At 40.3% G+C, this 13,614-nt stretch overlaps 2 protein-coding genes across 2 annotated transcripts in view; one reads left to right on the top strand and one right to left on the bottom strand.

Moving 5' to 3' along the window:
- Window positions 1-13,614, top strand: part of iqgap2 (IQ motif containing GTPase activating protein 2) — a 33,024-nt gene that overhangs the window by 13,964 nt on the left and 5,446 nt on the right. Inside the window, exons 6-27 of the mRNA XM_035165507.2 lie at window positions 856-923; window positions 1,850-1,963; window positions 2,098-2,276; window positions 2,819-2,906; window positions 3,129-3,292; window positions 3,848-3,935; window positions 4,122-4,285; window positions 4,415-4,575; window positions 5,007-5,131; window positions 5,333-5,496; window positions 8,670-8,760; window positions 9,306-9,473; window positions 9,562-9,704; window positions 10,073-10,243; window positions 10,438-10,521; window positions 10,703-10,774; window positions 10,864-10,933; window positions 11,081-11,289; window positions 11,426-11,578; window positions 11,700-11,863; window positions 12,006-12,230; window positions 12,629-12,769. Of these exons, the coding sequence (XP_035021398.1) occupies window positions 856-923; window positions 1,850-1,963; window positions 2,098-2,276; window positions 2,819-2,906; window positions 3,129-3,292; window positions 3,848-3,935; window positions 4,122-4,285; window positions 4,415-4,575; window positions 5,007-5,131; window positions 5,333-5,496; window positions 8,670-8,760; window positions 9,306-9,473; window positions 9,562-9,704; window positions 10,073-10,243; window positions 10,438-10,521; window positions 10,703-10,774; window positions 10,864-10,933; window positions 11,081-11,289; window positions 11,426-11,578; window positions 11,700-11,863; window positions 12,006-12,230; window positions 12,629-12,769 (3,006 nt within the window). The remainder of the gene's footprint in view (window positions 1-855; window positions 924-1,849; window positions 1,964-2,097; window positions 2,277-2,818; window positions 2,907-3,128; window positions 3,293-3,847; window positions 3,936-4,121; window positions 4,286-4,414; window positions 4,576-5,006; window positions 5,132-5,332; window positions 5,497-8,669; window positions 8,761-9,305; window positions 9,474-9,561; window positions 9,705-10,072; window positions 10,244-10,437; window positions 10,522-10,702; window positions 10,775-10,863; window positions 10,934-11,080; window positions 11,290-11,425; window positions 11,579-11,699; window positions 11,864-12,005; window positions 12,231-12,628; window positions 12,770-13,614) is intronic.
- f2rl2 (coagulation factor II (thrombin) receptor-like 2) lies at window positions 5,578-7,750 on the bottom strand. The gene is made up of 2 exons (XM_035165546.2): window positions 7,375-7,750; window positions 5,578-7,050 (listed from the first exon to the last, which is right to left on the bottom strand). Exons 1-2 carry the CDS (start codon window positions 7,490-7,492, stop codon window positions 6,005-6,007), a joined length of 1,164 nt encoding a protein of 387 aa, XP_035021437.1. The 5' UTR covers window positions 7,493-7,750; the 3' UTR covers window positions 5,578-6,004.

Genomic DNA, 13,614 nt, shown 5'->3' with positions numbered 1-13,614 from the left:
TACGAGTCCAGTGTAAGTCCCACAAGACCTAGTGAATACTCTACGTCCCTGGGTACAGACAAATGTAGATATGGAGGCAAGCAGTGGATGCTCATTACGTGTGGTGGAAAATTGAAACGGGAACAAAGTGTGACAGGGAAAGGACATAGCTTCTTCTGACAAAGTGGCTGAGACACAGATCTCAATTTGTATTTAAAATGAAGAGGAAGACATGAAAAACAAGGAGGATCCACAGTGTCGAGAGAGCAAGTTGCTCCAAGCTAGTCAGCTGACTGCTTTTTACTCCTGTGGCTTGTCATCGGCCACAGTCATTAACCCCAGTCAGCTGTTGCTGTGTTTGTATCTCAGACTGAATCAGCTGCCTGCATGTTTAAATGTTACTCTTAGCATAAGCAGAGTTTAGATAATCGTCAAAAGACCCCTGTGTCTGAAGGACAGAGGGCATTTCATGTTTACACACACAATGTGACCAAAGGGCAGAATCGCCTCTACAACTGTTGGGTTGGTGCCCGACCTGCCTTAAATATCTATAATTCATCATCACTTATCAGATACCTGCGGCAAGATGAAAGTTTAATGAGGTTTCCAGTAACCTGCTTGTTCAAATAGTTGCTCAGTTTGCAGAGTCATCAGATGGTGCTTGTTGTTATCTGAGTCAACACTGCCCCCCTGTGTTGTTAGTGGGTCACCACATGGGGAGTAGCCATCAGGAGTAATCACAAATGAATGACAAATAAAAATAAATCTAAAGTTCTGGTTTCATGATTTCTGACTGAAGCTACAAAATGTTTCAAGCTTTAAACTGCTTGATTTGTTTTTTTGTATAAATCTTTACCCCCTTATGTTTTATTTCAGCTTGTATTTGTACAAACTGGGCATTGCACCGCAGATTCAGGACCTTCTGGGTAAAGTGGCCTTTACAGGTAGGATCATGTATACAGGATGTTGCAATCAGTTTGTGCGATCATGCCCGTGCATCTGTAATCATTTAATTTCTGGAGGAGAACTCAAAATCCATTTGTAATATTTTTCATAATACTTAACAATTATGGTATCAAGGCAATGAAGTGGTTCCTTTTTTTTATATTCTCTGCATATGTCGTCAACTGATGACTCTTGTGTAATAAAGGGTACATGTTGGCTTAGGTCTTTAAGAAATCCTCATTTGTACACGCACCTAGTTGAGCATGTCTCTCAAGCATGTTACGTTGTCAGGGGATTTGTTTATACATCCTCTATTTAGATGTTTAGATTAGTACCAAATAATACTCAATAGGACACAAACAACCAAGCTTCAAAGCATCTGGCCCTTGATTGTCCTGAATAAGCCTCGGGAAACTCGTATGGGATTTTTCATCACTGCAGAACAATTTAAATTTTCCCATTTTGACTCATATTTAACCTTAGGGAAATGTCAGTATTTTTTGTTTGTACTCTATGTTCAAGTTTTTCTCTACCGCTTAAATGCAGTTATTCTGAAACGGTCTTGCAATCCCCCAAAACCTAATCTGTTATTAACTTTTTCAACAAGTTCATCAGTGCCACCAACATTTAATGTTAACCTGTAAGAAACTCACTCATTATGAGAGACCAGTTAAATAGTTTTTATGCATCACAGCCAAATATTCTCAGCAAAACTGAATAAGTCACAAGAACACTGATGAACATGTATAATGGTTATACAGAAAAGCAGTTTTCATCTGTGGTCAAAATAAATTGTATTTGGATATTTGTACTTTGACATTTGACTTCTGAGAGAAAGCAAAAGAAAAAGGTTTTGAGAATGATGATTCTCGTTTAATGCATGCAGTATACTTTAACCATTAATTAACCTATATCTGACTTCCAGAGGAGGAGATCAGTAACATGAGGAGTGAGCTGGAGAAGTATGGTATTCAGATGCCGACTTTCAGTAAGATTGGAGGTATCCTGGCCAACGAGCTCTCAGTAGACGAAGCTGCCTGTAAGTCCTCTTACCATTTCAACTAGATATTTTATTACTATTTTAACAGAGACTTCAAAAGATGAACTGTAAGCATTTAATATAGTTGACTAATTTTTCCCAATGTCTGTTTGGCCAACACTCTTTATCTTAAGTGCATGCTGCTGTGATTGCCATTAATGATGCGATTGACAGAGGTCAGGCATCTGGGACGATGGGAGCCCTGAATAATCCCAATGCAATCCTGAGGAACATCCAGGAAGCTCTGGCCCAGGACTACCAGGACCGACTGAGCCAGGCAAAGGCTCATAAACAGGATCAGTCCTCAGGGAAGGTGAGAAGCCAACAAACCCCTTAGTGACCTCTATAGTTTGTCTGTTATTATTGTGTTACTATAATTACAGGTAATATAAATATTACAGGTTGGATGCAATGTTACATCTATATTCACCCCAGTTTGGGAATAGGGTTACAAAGTCTGGTCTAATGTCATATGTCGACCTATTGACTAAAACGGGTGTCCTCTGACTAGAGTGTACAGACAGCTGTAGTAACGGAGGAGGACCCTGCACTGAGGTCTGAAAGGGGTCAAATGCACTGACTCACTCCACTTGCCCTGCCAGCACATTCCAGTGGCTGCAGTGTCAGCTGTACTTCAACAAACGCTAACCCTCCACATCATCTGGCATCTCGCCTCCCATTCTTCTCACAAATACTGTAAAAACAGGATCCATTTCCATTCATCTGCTTAAACCTGACATGATGCAACCTCATGAGTATGAATGGGGAAAGATTTACCTGAGCAAGTAAAAATTGATTATGTTCTATTAAAGAAACGTCTATTAAATGTTTTTATTTTCTTTGTCCGTCTCTTAGAGTTCCTCAATTGCTACTGAAGAAAGAGACGTTTATGAGGAGCTGCTCACACAGCAGGAGATCCAGGGCTGCATTGACTTTGTCAACAGTAAGATCTTTTCCTCCCATGACCCTGACATGCTCCCCCCCCCCACAAAAAATGCTGTCCACTATAATGAATACATGGGAAAAACAGTGTACTGTGACCACAGGACATCTGGAGAATATGCAGATCAAGAAAATCACATAAATTTAGACTGTTTCGGAACTTATCTAAAAAGAAAATGCATTATCACTCAGTGACACTGGTCTTGTTTTTCCCTGTCTCCAGTCCAGACGGCCATAAGGCAGGTGAATGAAGCACTGTCCACACAGGACACGGCTGCACTACTGGCTGCACTTAGACTTGAAGCTCTGTCCCTGCTGGCGGTTCAGGAGTCAAACAGCCACTGGTACCTGGAACATTTTACCACCTACTGCCAACATAATTCCAAGGTATGCTGAGTCAGCTTGTTTGCTCGGTTATTTCTGACTCAGGCCCAAGGAACCAGATCACCACTGTTTTATTATGTTTTTCATTTATGTAGATATTCAGTAAATAAGCCCATATTAGGTTGTTAAATGAAAAATGAATCCTTGCTTTTCCTCAGGGAAACCAATGAATTTACTCAGATGAAAGCATTTAAAGAACATTTTCAAACGGGAACAAATCCCACATATTTATATGGAAACAAATGATTACAGCATCTTTGACCTGTTTTCTAAACTGAATTTTTTATTTTTAGCTTTCCATCTAACAGAGACAGTTGTTTGGCCTAGGATATTTAATGTAGACATTGATGAAGATCTGCAGCTGCTGCTGTTTTGCTGTTTTACTTCTCAGGCAGTAAACACACTATGTTATAAAGAAGAAGAATCAGCTAATCAGCCACTTTAACTTCAGTTGGAATGGACTTTTAGACACTTTATCCTCCAAGCCATTGCATTAAAGTTTGCTGAATAAGCATTGGGTCCTTCTGGTATCTCTGGTTCACTCTAATCTTGCTGCAGGATGGAGGGAGTGCCGTGATGGTGAGCAAAGAGGAAATTCAGAGAGTTGTCAGCTCTTGCAATGACTTTGCGGAGGCTGAGAAACGAAGTAAGCACCTTTTTTGTTTCTTACCATAGATTTGTATTATAATTACTGATCAGTTGAAAATCACAGGCATTTCAGTGTGTATTAGTATTGCAGGGTAAAAACATTAATTTCGTATTGAGATACTTTAAGGAAATGGCATTCCTGTATGTACTTAATAATGTCATTGATGAAAATGATCTTGACCAGAACTGGAAGCAGTTGCTGCCATCAATACCGCCATTCGTCTTGGCAATGCTTTGGACACAGCGGAGGAGCTGACAAACCCTGAGGCACAACTTCCTATTGTCTACCCAACTGCTGCCAACCTCTATCAGGCTGAGCTTTTCAGTTTGCAGCTACAAAGTGGGAGGGTGAGACATCATGTATAACATTATGACACTTGCATCTCGACCCACATGCCCATAAAGCTGTAGGGGATGTATATATTTTGCAGATAAAGTCACTTCATGCTTGTGATTCAGACCTTTTGTTTTTATCAGTCTGGCCTGAGCCATGAAGAGCTGAGTGTAGCTGTGGAGATGCTCTCAGCCGTCGCAGTGCTGAATGAGGTGCTGGACACCAAAGACCCACAGGCTGTGATCGAGCAACTGACTGACTCTCCGCTGGGCTTCACCAACATGGACCAAGACAACCTCAACAGGTACGATGGCTGCAGGACAGATAGCTGTGGACTACTGAAGAATAAAAGCCTAAAATATGTTCTTAGAAGGAACAATAATAATTGTATGTATATACATGGTAGCACATTTGTGACATCAGGCTCAGGGTTTGTTTTTGGCAAGCATTTGTCCAGTAAAACAGTTTAACCATCTCCAGTTCTGAAGCAAAGGCCTACCTAACCTGCTGCCCTATTTTTGTTGAATTAACTTTGGCACTTGTGGAAGTAAAATTAAGATGATATGGAAAAATGTATCTGATCAACAGATTACAGTTATAGGAAGAATGTCTTTTAACTTAGCGTTTAGCTTGCAAGTCACTGTGCGCCAGGTTTCCCTCCACGGTAACTTGGTCAACACCAGGATGGGCTACTGAGTAAGGGACTCATATGATGTCATGAAACTTCTCCTCCAGGTATGCCGACACCCTTATCAAACAGCGAGCTGAGGCTCTTGCCAATGGCCAAGAGTTCCTCACCTGGAACGATGTTCAAAAGTGCATCGACACAGTCAACGTTGAGGTCCACGAAGAACATGAACGTAAGAAAGTCTGCAGAGTTTTGGTTTACATGTTGTAGCATGTGCCTTCATCAGTTGAAACTAATGAACTATTTATACAAAATAAGAGAGGGCTTTTGAGTCAGCATTTCAAATCCTTAGCTGTAGGCATTTAATAACTTTTTAAAAACGCACAATAATTGAAAAAAATGAGTGATCAAGTTTCAAATGTTTGTTGTCCAGGCATCATAGCCATCGCAGAGATCAATGAGGCACTTAACTCAGGTGACCATCACCAGACTCTTGCAGCCCTGCTCCTTCCTACAGCCAAGCTGAGTGGGGTGAACGCAGCCACAGCCAAACACTACCATGGCGTCCTACAATATACCAAGCAACTTCTCTGCCAGGTAATTTAACCCTGTTTTTTTTTTTTTTAATATATTTAGTTCATGGAAATTTGCTTACATATCCCACATCCCCACAATGCAAACTTTGCAAAGTTCTTTATTATGGAATTAACCAGTGTTTGAAAAATACATTCCTTCTTATTACTTTGCTCAGATTTCCACAGCAGCCTCTCATTTCTCAAATGTCTGTATTTATGTATGAATCCCAAGCGCTTCATTGTCTTTTTAGGACATTTATGTACATATTTTACAAGTAATGAAAAGGTGGAACGATGCAAGTAAATATCTACATAAATATAGAATATGTCTTGTAACACAATTTACATAATCATTTCCTTACACTGTACAGAGACTGTGTTACAAAGATTATTGTTGTTTTGGACCGAACAGTAATTGCAGCATTATCTCAGTCCTAACTTTCACATCATTGTTTCTTGTGCTTCCCTGCTGTGTCCAACAATGGCCCAGCAAGGATGTGTTTTTTGTTTCTGTGCACACACATCCAGTCTCATGTCATAGCCGCCCGTCTCTGGGGTATCTCACGGAGGGAAATGAATTGTAGTTCTGAGGTTGGTGTCTTGGAAAGGAGAAAACACAGGAAGGGGTCCAGACAGCTGTGGAGGCAGCAGAGACACACCGCCACTCTGTAGTATCCATACAGCATGTCGTCCCCAGTGGAAAACAGACGGATGTAGTGGGCGATATGTAGGATGCCGCTGGGCAAGAAACACACCACAAAGATGACAAAGACCAGAGTACTGACCCTGATAAAAGCTCTCCAGTCACAGCCAGATTGACCTAGGTGGTATACCACTGACACATGAGCATAGATACAAATCAGGAAGGGCACTATGAAGCCTGGAAAAACCAATATCAGCCTGTAGAGCTTCAACCAGGAGTGAGATTTTTCATCTAGGGGTAGAACGTCATGGCAGGTGGTGACTCCCAGAGGGGTAATGTAGTAGCTCTGCCCGACGAGAAGCTCTGGCACAACAGCTGCCCCCAACAGGAACCATACAACCAAGCATGTCCCCACTGCCAGCGTAGTCTTAGTCATCCTCCGGTACAAAAACGGTCTGACCACAGCCAGGTATCTCTTCAGGCTTATGCATGCTATAGTTTGAGCAGAACAGTAAACATTACCATAAAACAAGGCTGTGATAAGCCGGCAGGATATCTCCCCGAATATCCAGTTGTTTCCACTGAAGTGGTAGTGAACACGCAACGACAGGGTGAGCAGGAGCAGCAGGTCGGACAAGGCCAGGTTCAGGTAGAGAACTACTGTGGACATGGACTTGGCTCTGAGTCTGACTCTGAGGAAGCCCAGGATGTAGGCGTTGGAGGGGATTCCCACCAGCATGGCCAGGATATATGTTGAAGGTATGACCCAGGTACTGATAATCCCAGTGGTGTAGGCTGTCACTGGGTCCTCTGGGTTCACGTAGAGCCGCGGGCGGAGAGCCGGTAGATTTTTTGTGTGGTTACTTTTGTCCGTCTCCCCTTGGAAGGTTTTTGGTATCGCAACAGATTTTGTATCTGTCCTGGATTGATTTCCTATAAATGGTGAGGGGAAAAAAAACAATGCTGTGGCTTTAAAGCAACTTTAGTTTTATAACAAAAGTACACTCCAAACGATATCATTTTTTTTTATCATTATTTAAAAAAGCAATTCTATCATGAAACTTACAATGTTTCAATATTTTTTATTGCATTATATTTATAGCTGTACTAAAATACTCAAAGTTGTGTTGTGTAACTTTTATTTGGAAGAGTAATCTTTAAGCAGTGTAGCAAAATTACTTAATGTTTCTGGACCCTGGCTTAAAAAGTAACATCATTTTTAAATAATCTTTTTTTATAGTATTGTGATAAACTTACCCTCATGCTGAATAGTCTGCACGGCCATTAGACAAAAAATGAATCCTGGCACAAGGTCTGCCATATCACTCTTCTGTGTGTAGCCCCGATTTTTGAAGAAAAAGTTTCTTGTTCTCATCCGTCTTGATGCGGCATCTTTTCAGTAAAAGTTCTCCACCGGTGAAATTTACCGCTCAGCATCTCGACAGCACAACAGTGGAACTGATGACAGTGTGAGCTCCAGCTCAGCTTCCTGCTGGTGTATGTGGGATGTTTGTCTGTTTGTGTGGTGCAGCGAGCATGTTTCCTGACCGGGCTTCAAAACTAAACTGCCTTTCTGCCTGTGTCAGTAACGGCCCACTGACTCACTGGGGTGGGAGTGTACTTCTCAATTTTAATAAGAGCTGAACAATTTACACTAATCACTGTCACACTAAGTATTTCTATTGTGGTTTAGGTCATTTATGGGAGTGGTTTTATAAGTAATTTTACTTCAGTAAACTATTTTCCAAGCTTTTATGGTAAAAATAGATTTTTTTTGTTTTCCTGGTAGATTTCAGTGTTGATTAGTCTCTGGATTGTCACAGAAACACTGATATAATATCACTTACACAAAAATGTATAAATATTCTTTTCTTAATTAGAATTTATAAGGAAAATATTTTTTGTGGCTAAGTGGGTATTTTTTCCACTGCATGATTTGCAGGAACGAGATTGATCCTGTTCTCCAAACAAGATTAGCTGGTTGGGAATGTGGGGAAATATCGGTCAGATGCAGATATAAACAACAAAGCTATGCCCAGTCTGTATTAATGATGACTTCCATCCTGTTGGCCCTGTGGTCCCCGGTCCCCAGTAGAGTTCTCTAAAATTAGTCTCAGGCTGAAAAAATATTCTTTGTTGTTCTAATTCTATATTGCTTGTTGTGATGGTTCACCGTCGGCGTCTGTTTTTACAAAGTGGCTGGTTGGGCGGGGGTGTGGATATGATCTATGCAGAGGAAATGGTACTGTCTATTTGCTGTTGCTCTAATAGCAACAGTGTTGCTTTGCAGTGTTACTGCTATAGAGCTTAAAACTGCATCTACAATAATCCACAATCCTAACCTGATTAATTTAAATGGTATTATTGTAAGAAATTCTAACCTTGACATTGAACGTTTTAACTAAAATTGCTTTGAAAGATTCATAATCTAATATCAATTTAGTATTATTCAGCTATGCATGTACAATGCTTTGTGTGCATAAAGTAATATTTGGTTTCTTTCTTTTCAAAACAAGATAAATGAGCTTGTGCTTTTTCCCCCTTGATTCCAGAACTCTGGAGATGAGTCTGCAGTACTGTGGCTGGACCAAATTCAAGAGGCCATACTCGCAGCCAATCAGGATGAAGAGGAGGCTCTCACATGTACGTACACAGAGCTGAACTTCACTCATCCATATCAAATTATCTCAAAGAAAAGTAGAACACAATATTCTGATTGTCTGGAGGAAGTTCATTATTTTCACATCACAGCAAAAGTTCATCACTGTTCTAAATTAGTGTTTGTTTCAGTGCTGCCATGAATCACAATACTGTGTCCTGCTAATCTGAAAGTATTTGTAAAAGTGTCATGGTTGCTTTTGTTTGCAGATTGTTTCTCTGCTCTGTGGCAGTTCAGACTTTTGCAGATGATGACATTATCATGTTATAATGAGACTTAGCACTTAAGTACAAGTCATGTTTATTATTTGCAAAACTTTTTTTTTATTTTTATGTTTTCCCTTTTCAGGAGCATATCTTCCCCTTCAGTTACCTGCATACTGCAGTGTTTGTTGTGGCCTGTGTGTTGTTGTTGCTGTCATTATCCCATCTGCATCATTATTATCGAATGACCCCCTTGTGTTGTTTTCATGTTCAACTCAGCACATCTTGACTCTGCTTCTTTGGTTCACTCTTGTTTATTTGTCCAGTGGCTGGAGCAGTAGCTGACATTAACAGGAGCGTGGCTGAGGGTGACTCCCAGGATACACTGAAGAATTTGCAGGCTCCATGTGCAGGACTGAAAGCGGTGCTGCCTGAATGTGCTGACACGTACCAGGCTGAACTGGAGCAGACACAAACTAGCGCTGCTACTGAAGGTAACTGAACCCACACACATGATGATTTGTGTTGGTAGTCTATAAAATGTGCACTGTGTCTAATGGGGCAGTTTCTGCTTTCCTCCAGGCAACACAGACAGTGTGTGGGTAAAACACTGCATCAAGGACAGATATGACTACTATTATAACCTGGAGACTGGAGAGGGCGACTGGGAGGAGCCTGAAGAATTTGAACACAATGGTGGCCAGCTCAGTAAAGACGAAATCCAGGTACTGTAATTTGTAGGGGCACTACTAAATTATGTAATATGAATTAACATACTTACAGTTGCTTCAAAATTCCTCAGAACCCTTTACTTTTGCACACTTTATTGTGTCGTAGATTACATTTACAATGATTAACATTGCTACCTTTTGCAATTTATACTCAATAAACTAATAATAAATAGTGAAATATGGCTTTAGAAACATTTGCAATTAAAACTCAAACAATGAATTATCTCAATTAAATAAACACAAAGTTTTAAAACAGTGAATTAGTCTTAATACTGTCTGACCCATCCAGTACATAATGTATTCCCTACGTTGGGACTGGTTTAAAACATGAATAACTTGAAAACATGCCTTTTTCCTCTCAGACCGTCGTCAGCTGTGTGACGGCAGAATATAACAGGGAACAGTTATGGTTGGCAAACGAATCCTTCGTGACGCAGCTGCAGGCGAGGGTCAAAGGTTACCTGGTCCGAAAAAAACATGCTCAGAGAATGGAGTTTCTACACCAACAAGAACCACACGTTGTCAAATTGCAGGTAATGTGTTGCTCCACTGTAAATGGAGAATAATGTCAGTCATCCGATCATCTCAAGTGATGCCTGATGCCCTGACGTTATAAAAACATTTAAATTAAAATATAAAACTACGTTGTCAGACCCATAGTAATTATTGACTATCCACATGTAAAACACAACTTTCAGGGATTTCCACATGTTTCTTTTTCTTGCAGGCTTGCTGGAAGGGTTTCAAACAAAGGAAAATATACAAAGAAAGAATGAATTTGCTTCAGAAAAATGTTGCTTCTGTTGTCATGGTGAGAAATCTCTAAACTCACATTGAGTTGAATAGAAAACTGTAAAGCTATTCTAAATGTCTCTGTAAATCCTCAGCCACTAACTAAATTAATCATGGTAGCTGGGAGTTAGACATATAGTAGGTATCATTCATGAAATTGCTTTCAAATCAAAGACTTGACATGAAACTGATGTTTTTAGATCCAATCCTTCGTGAAGATGTGGAAAACCAAACGTAAATACAGTCAGAGGCTGCAGTTCTTTAAAGATCATGTGAGTATCACTTCACTCTGTCAGCTTCCTCTGGTTTTGTGCAGTTTTCTTCCATGTTGTGTGATTCGCATCGTGAACTGTGTTTGTAGGAAAAAGAAATAGTGAAGATCCAGGCTTTTCTAAAGGCCAACAAAGCCAGAGATGACTACAGAACTTTAAGTGAGTCAAAAATACATTTAACACTCCTGCAGGTTGCTGAGGAGCTGAGCTACATTAACTTAATGTTGTGCTGTAAGACCAGATATTGTTTCGTGTGTTTATGTTCATAACAATGACGAGTGCTTTTGATCATTTACCAAATCTTAGCCGGAGCCAAAGATCCTCCTCTGTCAGTTGTGCGTAAGTTTGTCCACTTGCTGGACCAGAGTCCTCTGGATCTGCAGGAAGAGCAGGAAGTGACGCGTCTCAGGGAGGAAGTGGTCACCAAGATTCGCTCCAATCAGCAGATGGAGAAAGACCTGAACTTGATGGACATAAAGATTGGACTGCTAGTGAAGAACAGGATCACCCTGCAGGTTGGCAACCCTCACTTTTATATTTTCAAGGGGAAGATTTCATTGATGGTTCCTAACTCTGACTACATTTCTATAATAAACCTTTCTTGTCCAATTAGCCAGTTATTAAATTTGATGTTTTGTTTCTCTTGAACAGGATGTTGTCTCCCATAGTAAGAAGATGAAGAACAAGAAAAGTAAAGCGAGTAAAGATGACTTGACGGCAGGAGACAGACTGGGTATTAAGGGCCTGAACAAAGGAAAAAGACGGAAACTGGAGGCCTACCAACATCTCTTTTACCTGTTACAGGTATAAAGAAAACCTGTCCATTCACCCCAAATTAAACTACAACTCACATCTATTAGATTTTAAAAGGTTCAGTAGCAGAATCAGACTTAATGTTACTCCTTCTCACTCTACTCCCTTTAAGACCAATCCATCTTACCTGGCCAAGCTGATCTTCCAGATGCCCCAAAACAAGTCGACTAAGTTTATGGACACTGTGATCTTCACCTTGTACAACTACGCCTCCAACCAGAGAGAGGAATTCTTACTGCTCAAACTCTTCAAGACGGCTCTGGAGGAGGAAATCGAGTGAGAACTGCTGCTCTGAACATTACTGAAGAAATATTTTACCCTTAAGGATACAAGTCTCCTTGAATACATGTTATGTTTTATTTTTGCTTGTTTCGTGGACTCTACTGATCTGCTGTACCATCTTCTTCATGTGCCTCAGTTCTAAGGTGGACCAGATCCAAGACATAGTGACGGGGAACCCAACCGTCATCAAGATGGTGGTGAGCTTCAACAGAGGCGCTCGGGGCCACAACACACTCAGGCAGCTCCTGGCCCCTGTGGTCAAAGACATCATAGAAAACAAGAGTTTAGGCATCAACACCAACCCGGTGGACGTGTACAAAGCCTGGGTCAACCAGCTGGAGACGGCTACTGGGGAGGCCAGGTGGGTGTCAGGCAGACGATGATATACAATATATATGTACGATTTACAGCATGAGACTTGAACCTATTCTTTGTGTAGTTATATCACACAATTATTTTCTGTCGAGAGCACATACTTTGAGCCTTTACATGTTGTAGCCCTGTGTGTGTACTTTGAATTACTGCTAATCTCTTTCCAAAGCAAACGATCAGATAGTGTGTTAGACTGACCGTCTGCAGCCTCTGTTTTCCACTCATTTCAACATCTGAACTTCTGTGAACCCAGTACCAAAATGTGCATTGTCATGCCATGTTAACATACTTGAGAAGATATTTATAAATTGTTGCTTATTGTGTTGGATTTTTTAAGAATGTTTTTAAATATGTTTCAATGTTTGCCTGATTTCTGTCCTCACTTAGCAAGCTGCCTTATGAAGTGACTCCGGAACAGGCCATGTCACATGAGGAAGTACGCAACAGGCTGGAGGCGTCCAGTTTAGCACTACGGACTGCGACAGATAAAGTCTTGAACTCCATTGTCTCCTCACTGGATAATATCCCGTAAGTTTGGGGATCTGGTAAATGTCAATTGTCCACTCACACTTTTGTGTTCGCTGGGACAGTTTTGTTTTTTCAGTGCTTGGGCGACTCGGTAGGCTTGATTTTATCAACTGTATTTCTTTTTAAAATCAGATATTCAAGGAAGAATAAATAGGACATACCTTTCACATTTGTCACTGAAAGTGTTCAGTGTAATCTCTTCCAAAACAACAAACATATTACACTTCTAATACAGCTATACCATGCAAAAACTACTGCCTTTGTAAAAAAGTTTGAATTTAGATGTGGGTTGTGACTGTAGGAAAGACACGAGTCAAGTCTTGAGGCCATCATTTGAGTTGTCTGTAGTGTTGTGCTTGACGGCATTATATTTGTAGCCATTCATCTTATTGCATATTACCCCCCCCCCCCCTCCAGAACAGTTAGATTGTGAGTTAAAATTTAATGCCTGATCTGTGGTGAAACTGAAAAATAGTTTTTGTCCTTGCATGGATTTTAAAATTATTTATTACATGTAGAATTTTAACCAATTGAATTGAGAGGTTAACATTATTTGTCTCATGCTTTTATCTAAAAGCAATCTTGTTATCTTCTCATCCTATTTTTACATTATTATTTCATCGACATAATTTGTGCAAAATAGAGCTAGACGGGATATGATTATAAGTTTCAGTATGTCATTACCTGTTCATTCTGGTTATTAAGGGTTCAGCTGCATGTTAGGACGTTGTCATTACAAGATAATTATTGCAATGATACAAGCAGTCATCTGCTCATGAAAAAAAACAAGTTATGTCCAAGTAACTTAAGTTTAGATTGGAACACAATGATTATGTTTTCATTCT

Source organism: Hippoglossus stenolepis, chromosome 9 (assembly GCF_022539355.2).
Source record: "Hippoglossus stenolepis isolate QCI-W04-F060 chromosome 9, HSTE1.2, whole genome shotgun sequence".
Classification (NCBI taxonomy): Eukaryota; Metazoa; Chordata; class Actinopteri; order Pleuronectiformes; family Pleuronectidae; genus Hippoglossus; species Hippoglossus stenolepis.
This window is presented reverse-complemented; position numbering and strand designations above follow the sequence as displayed.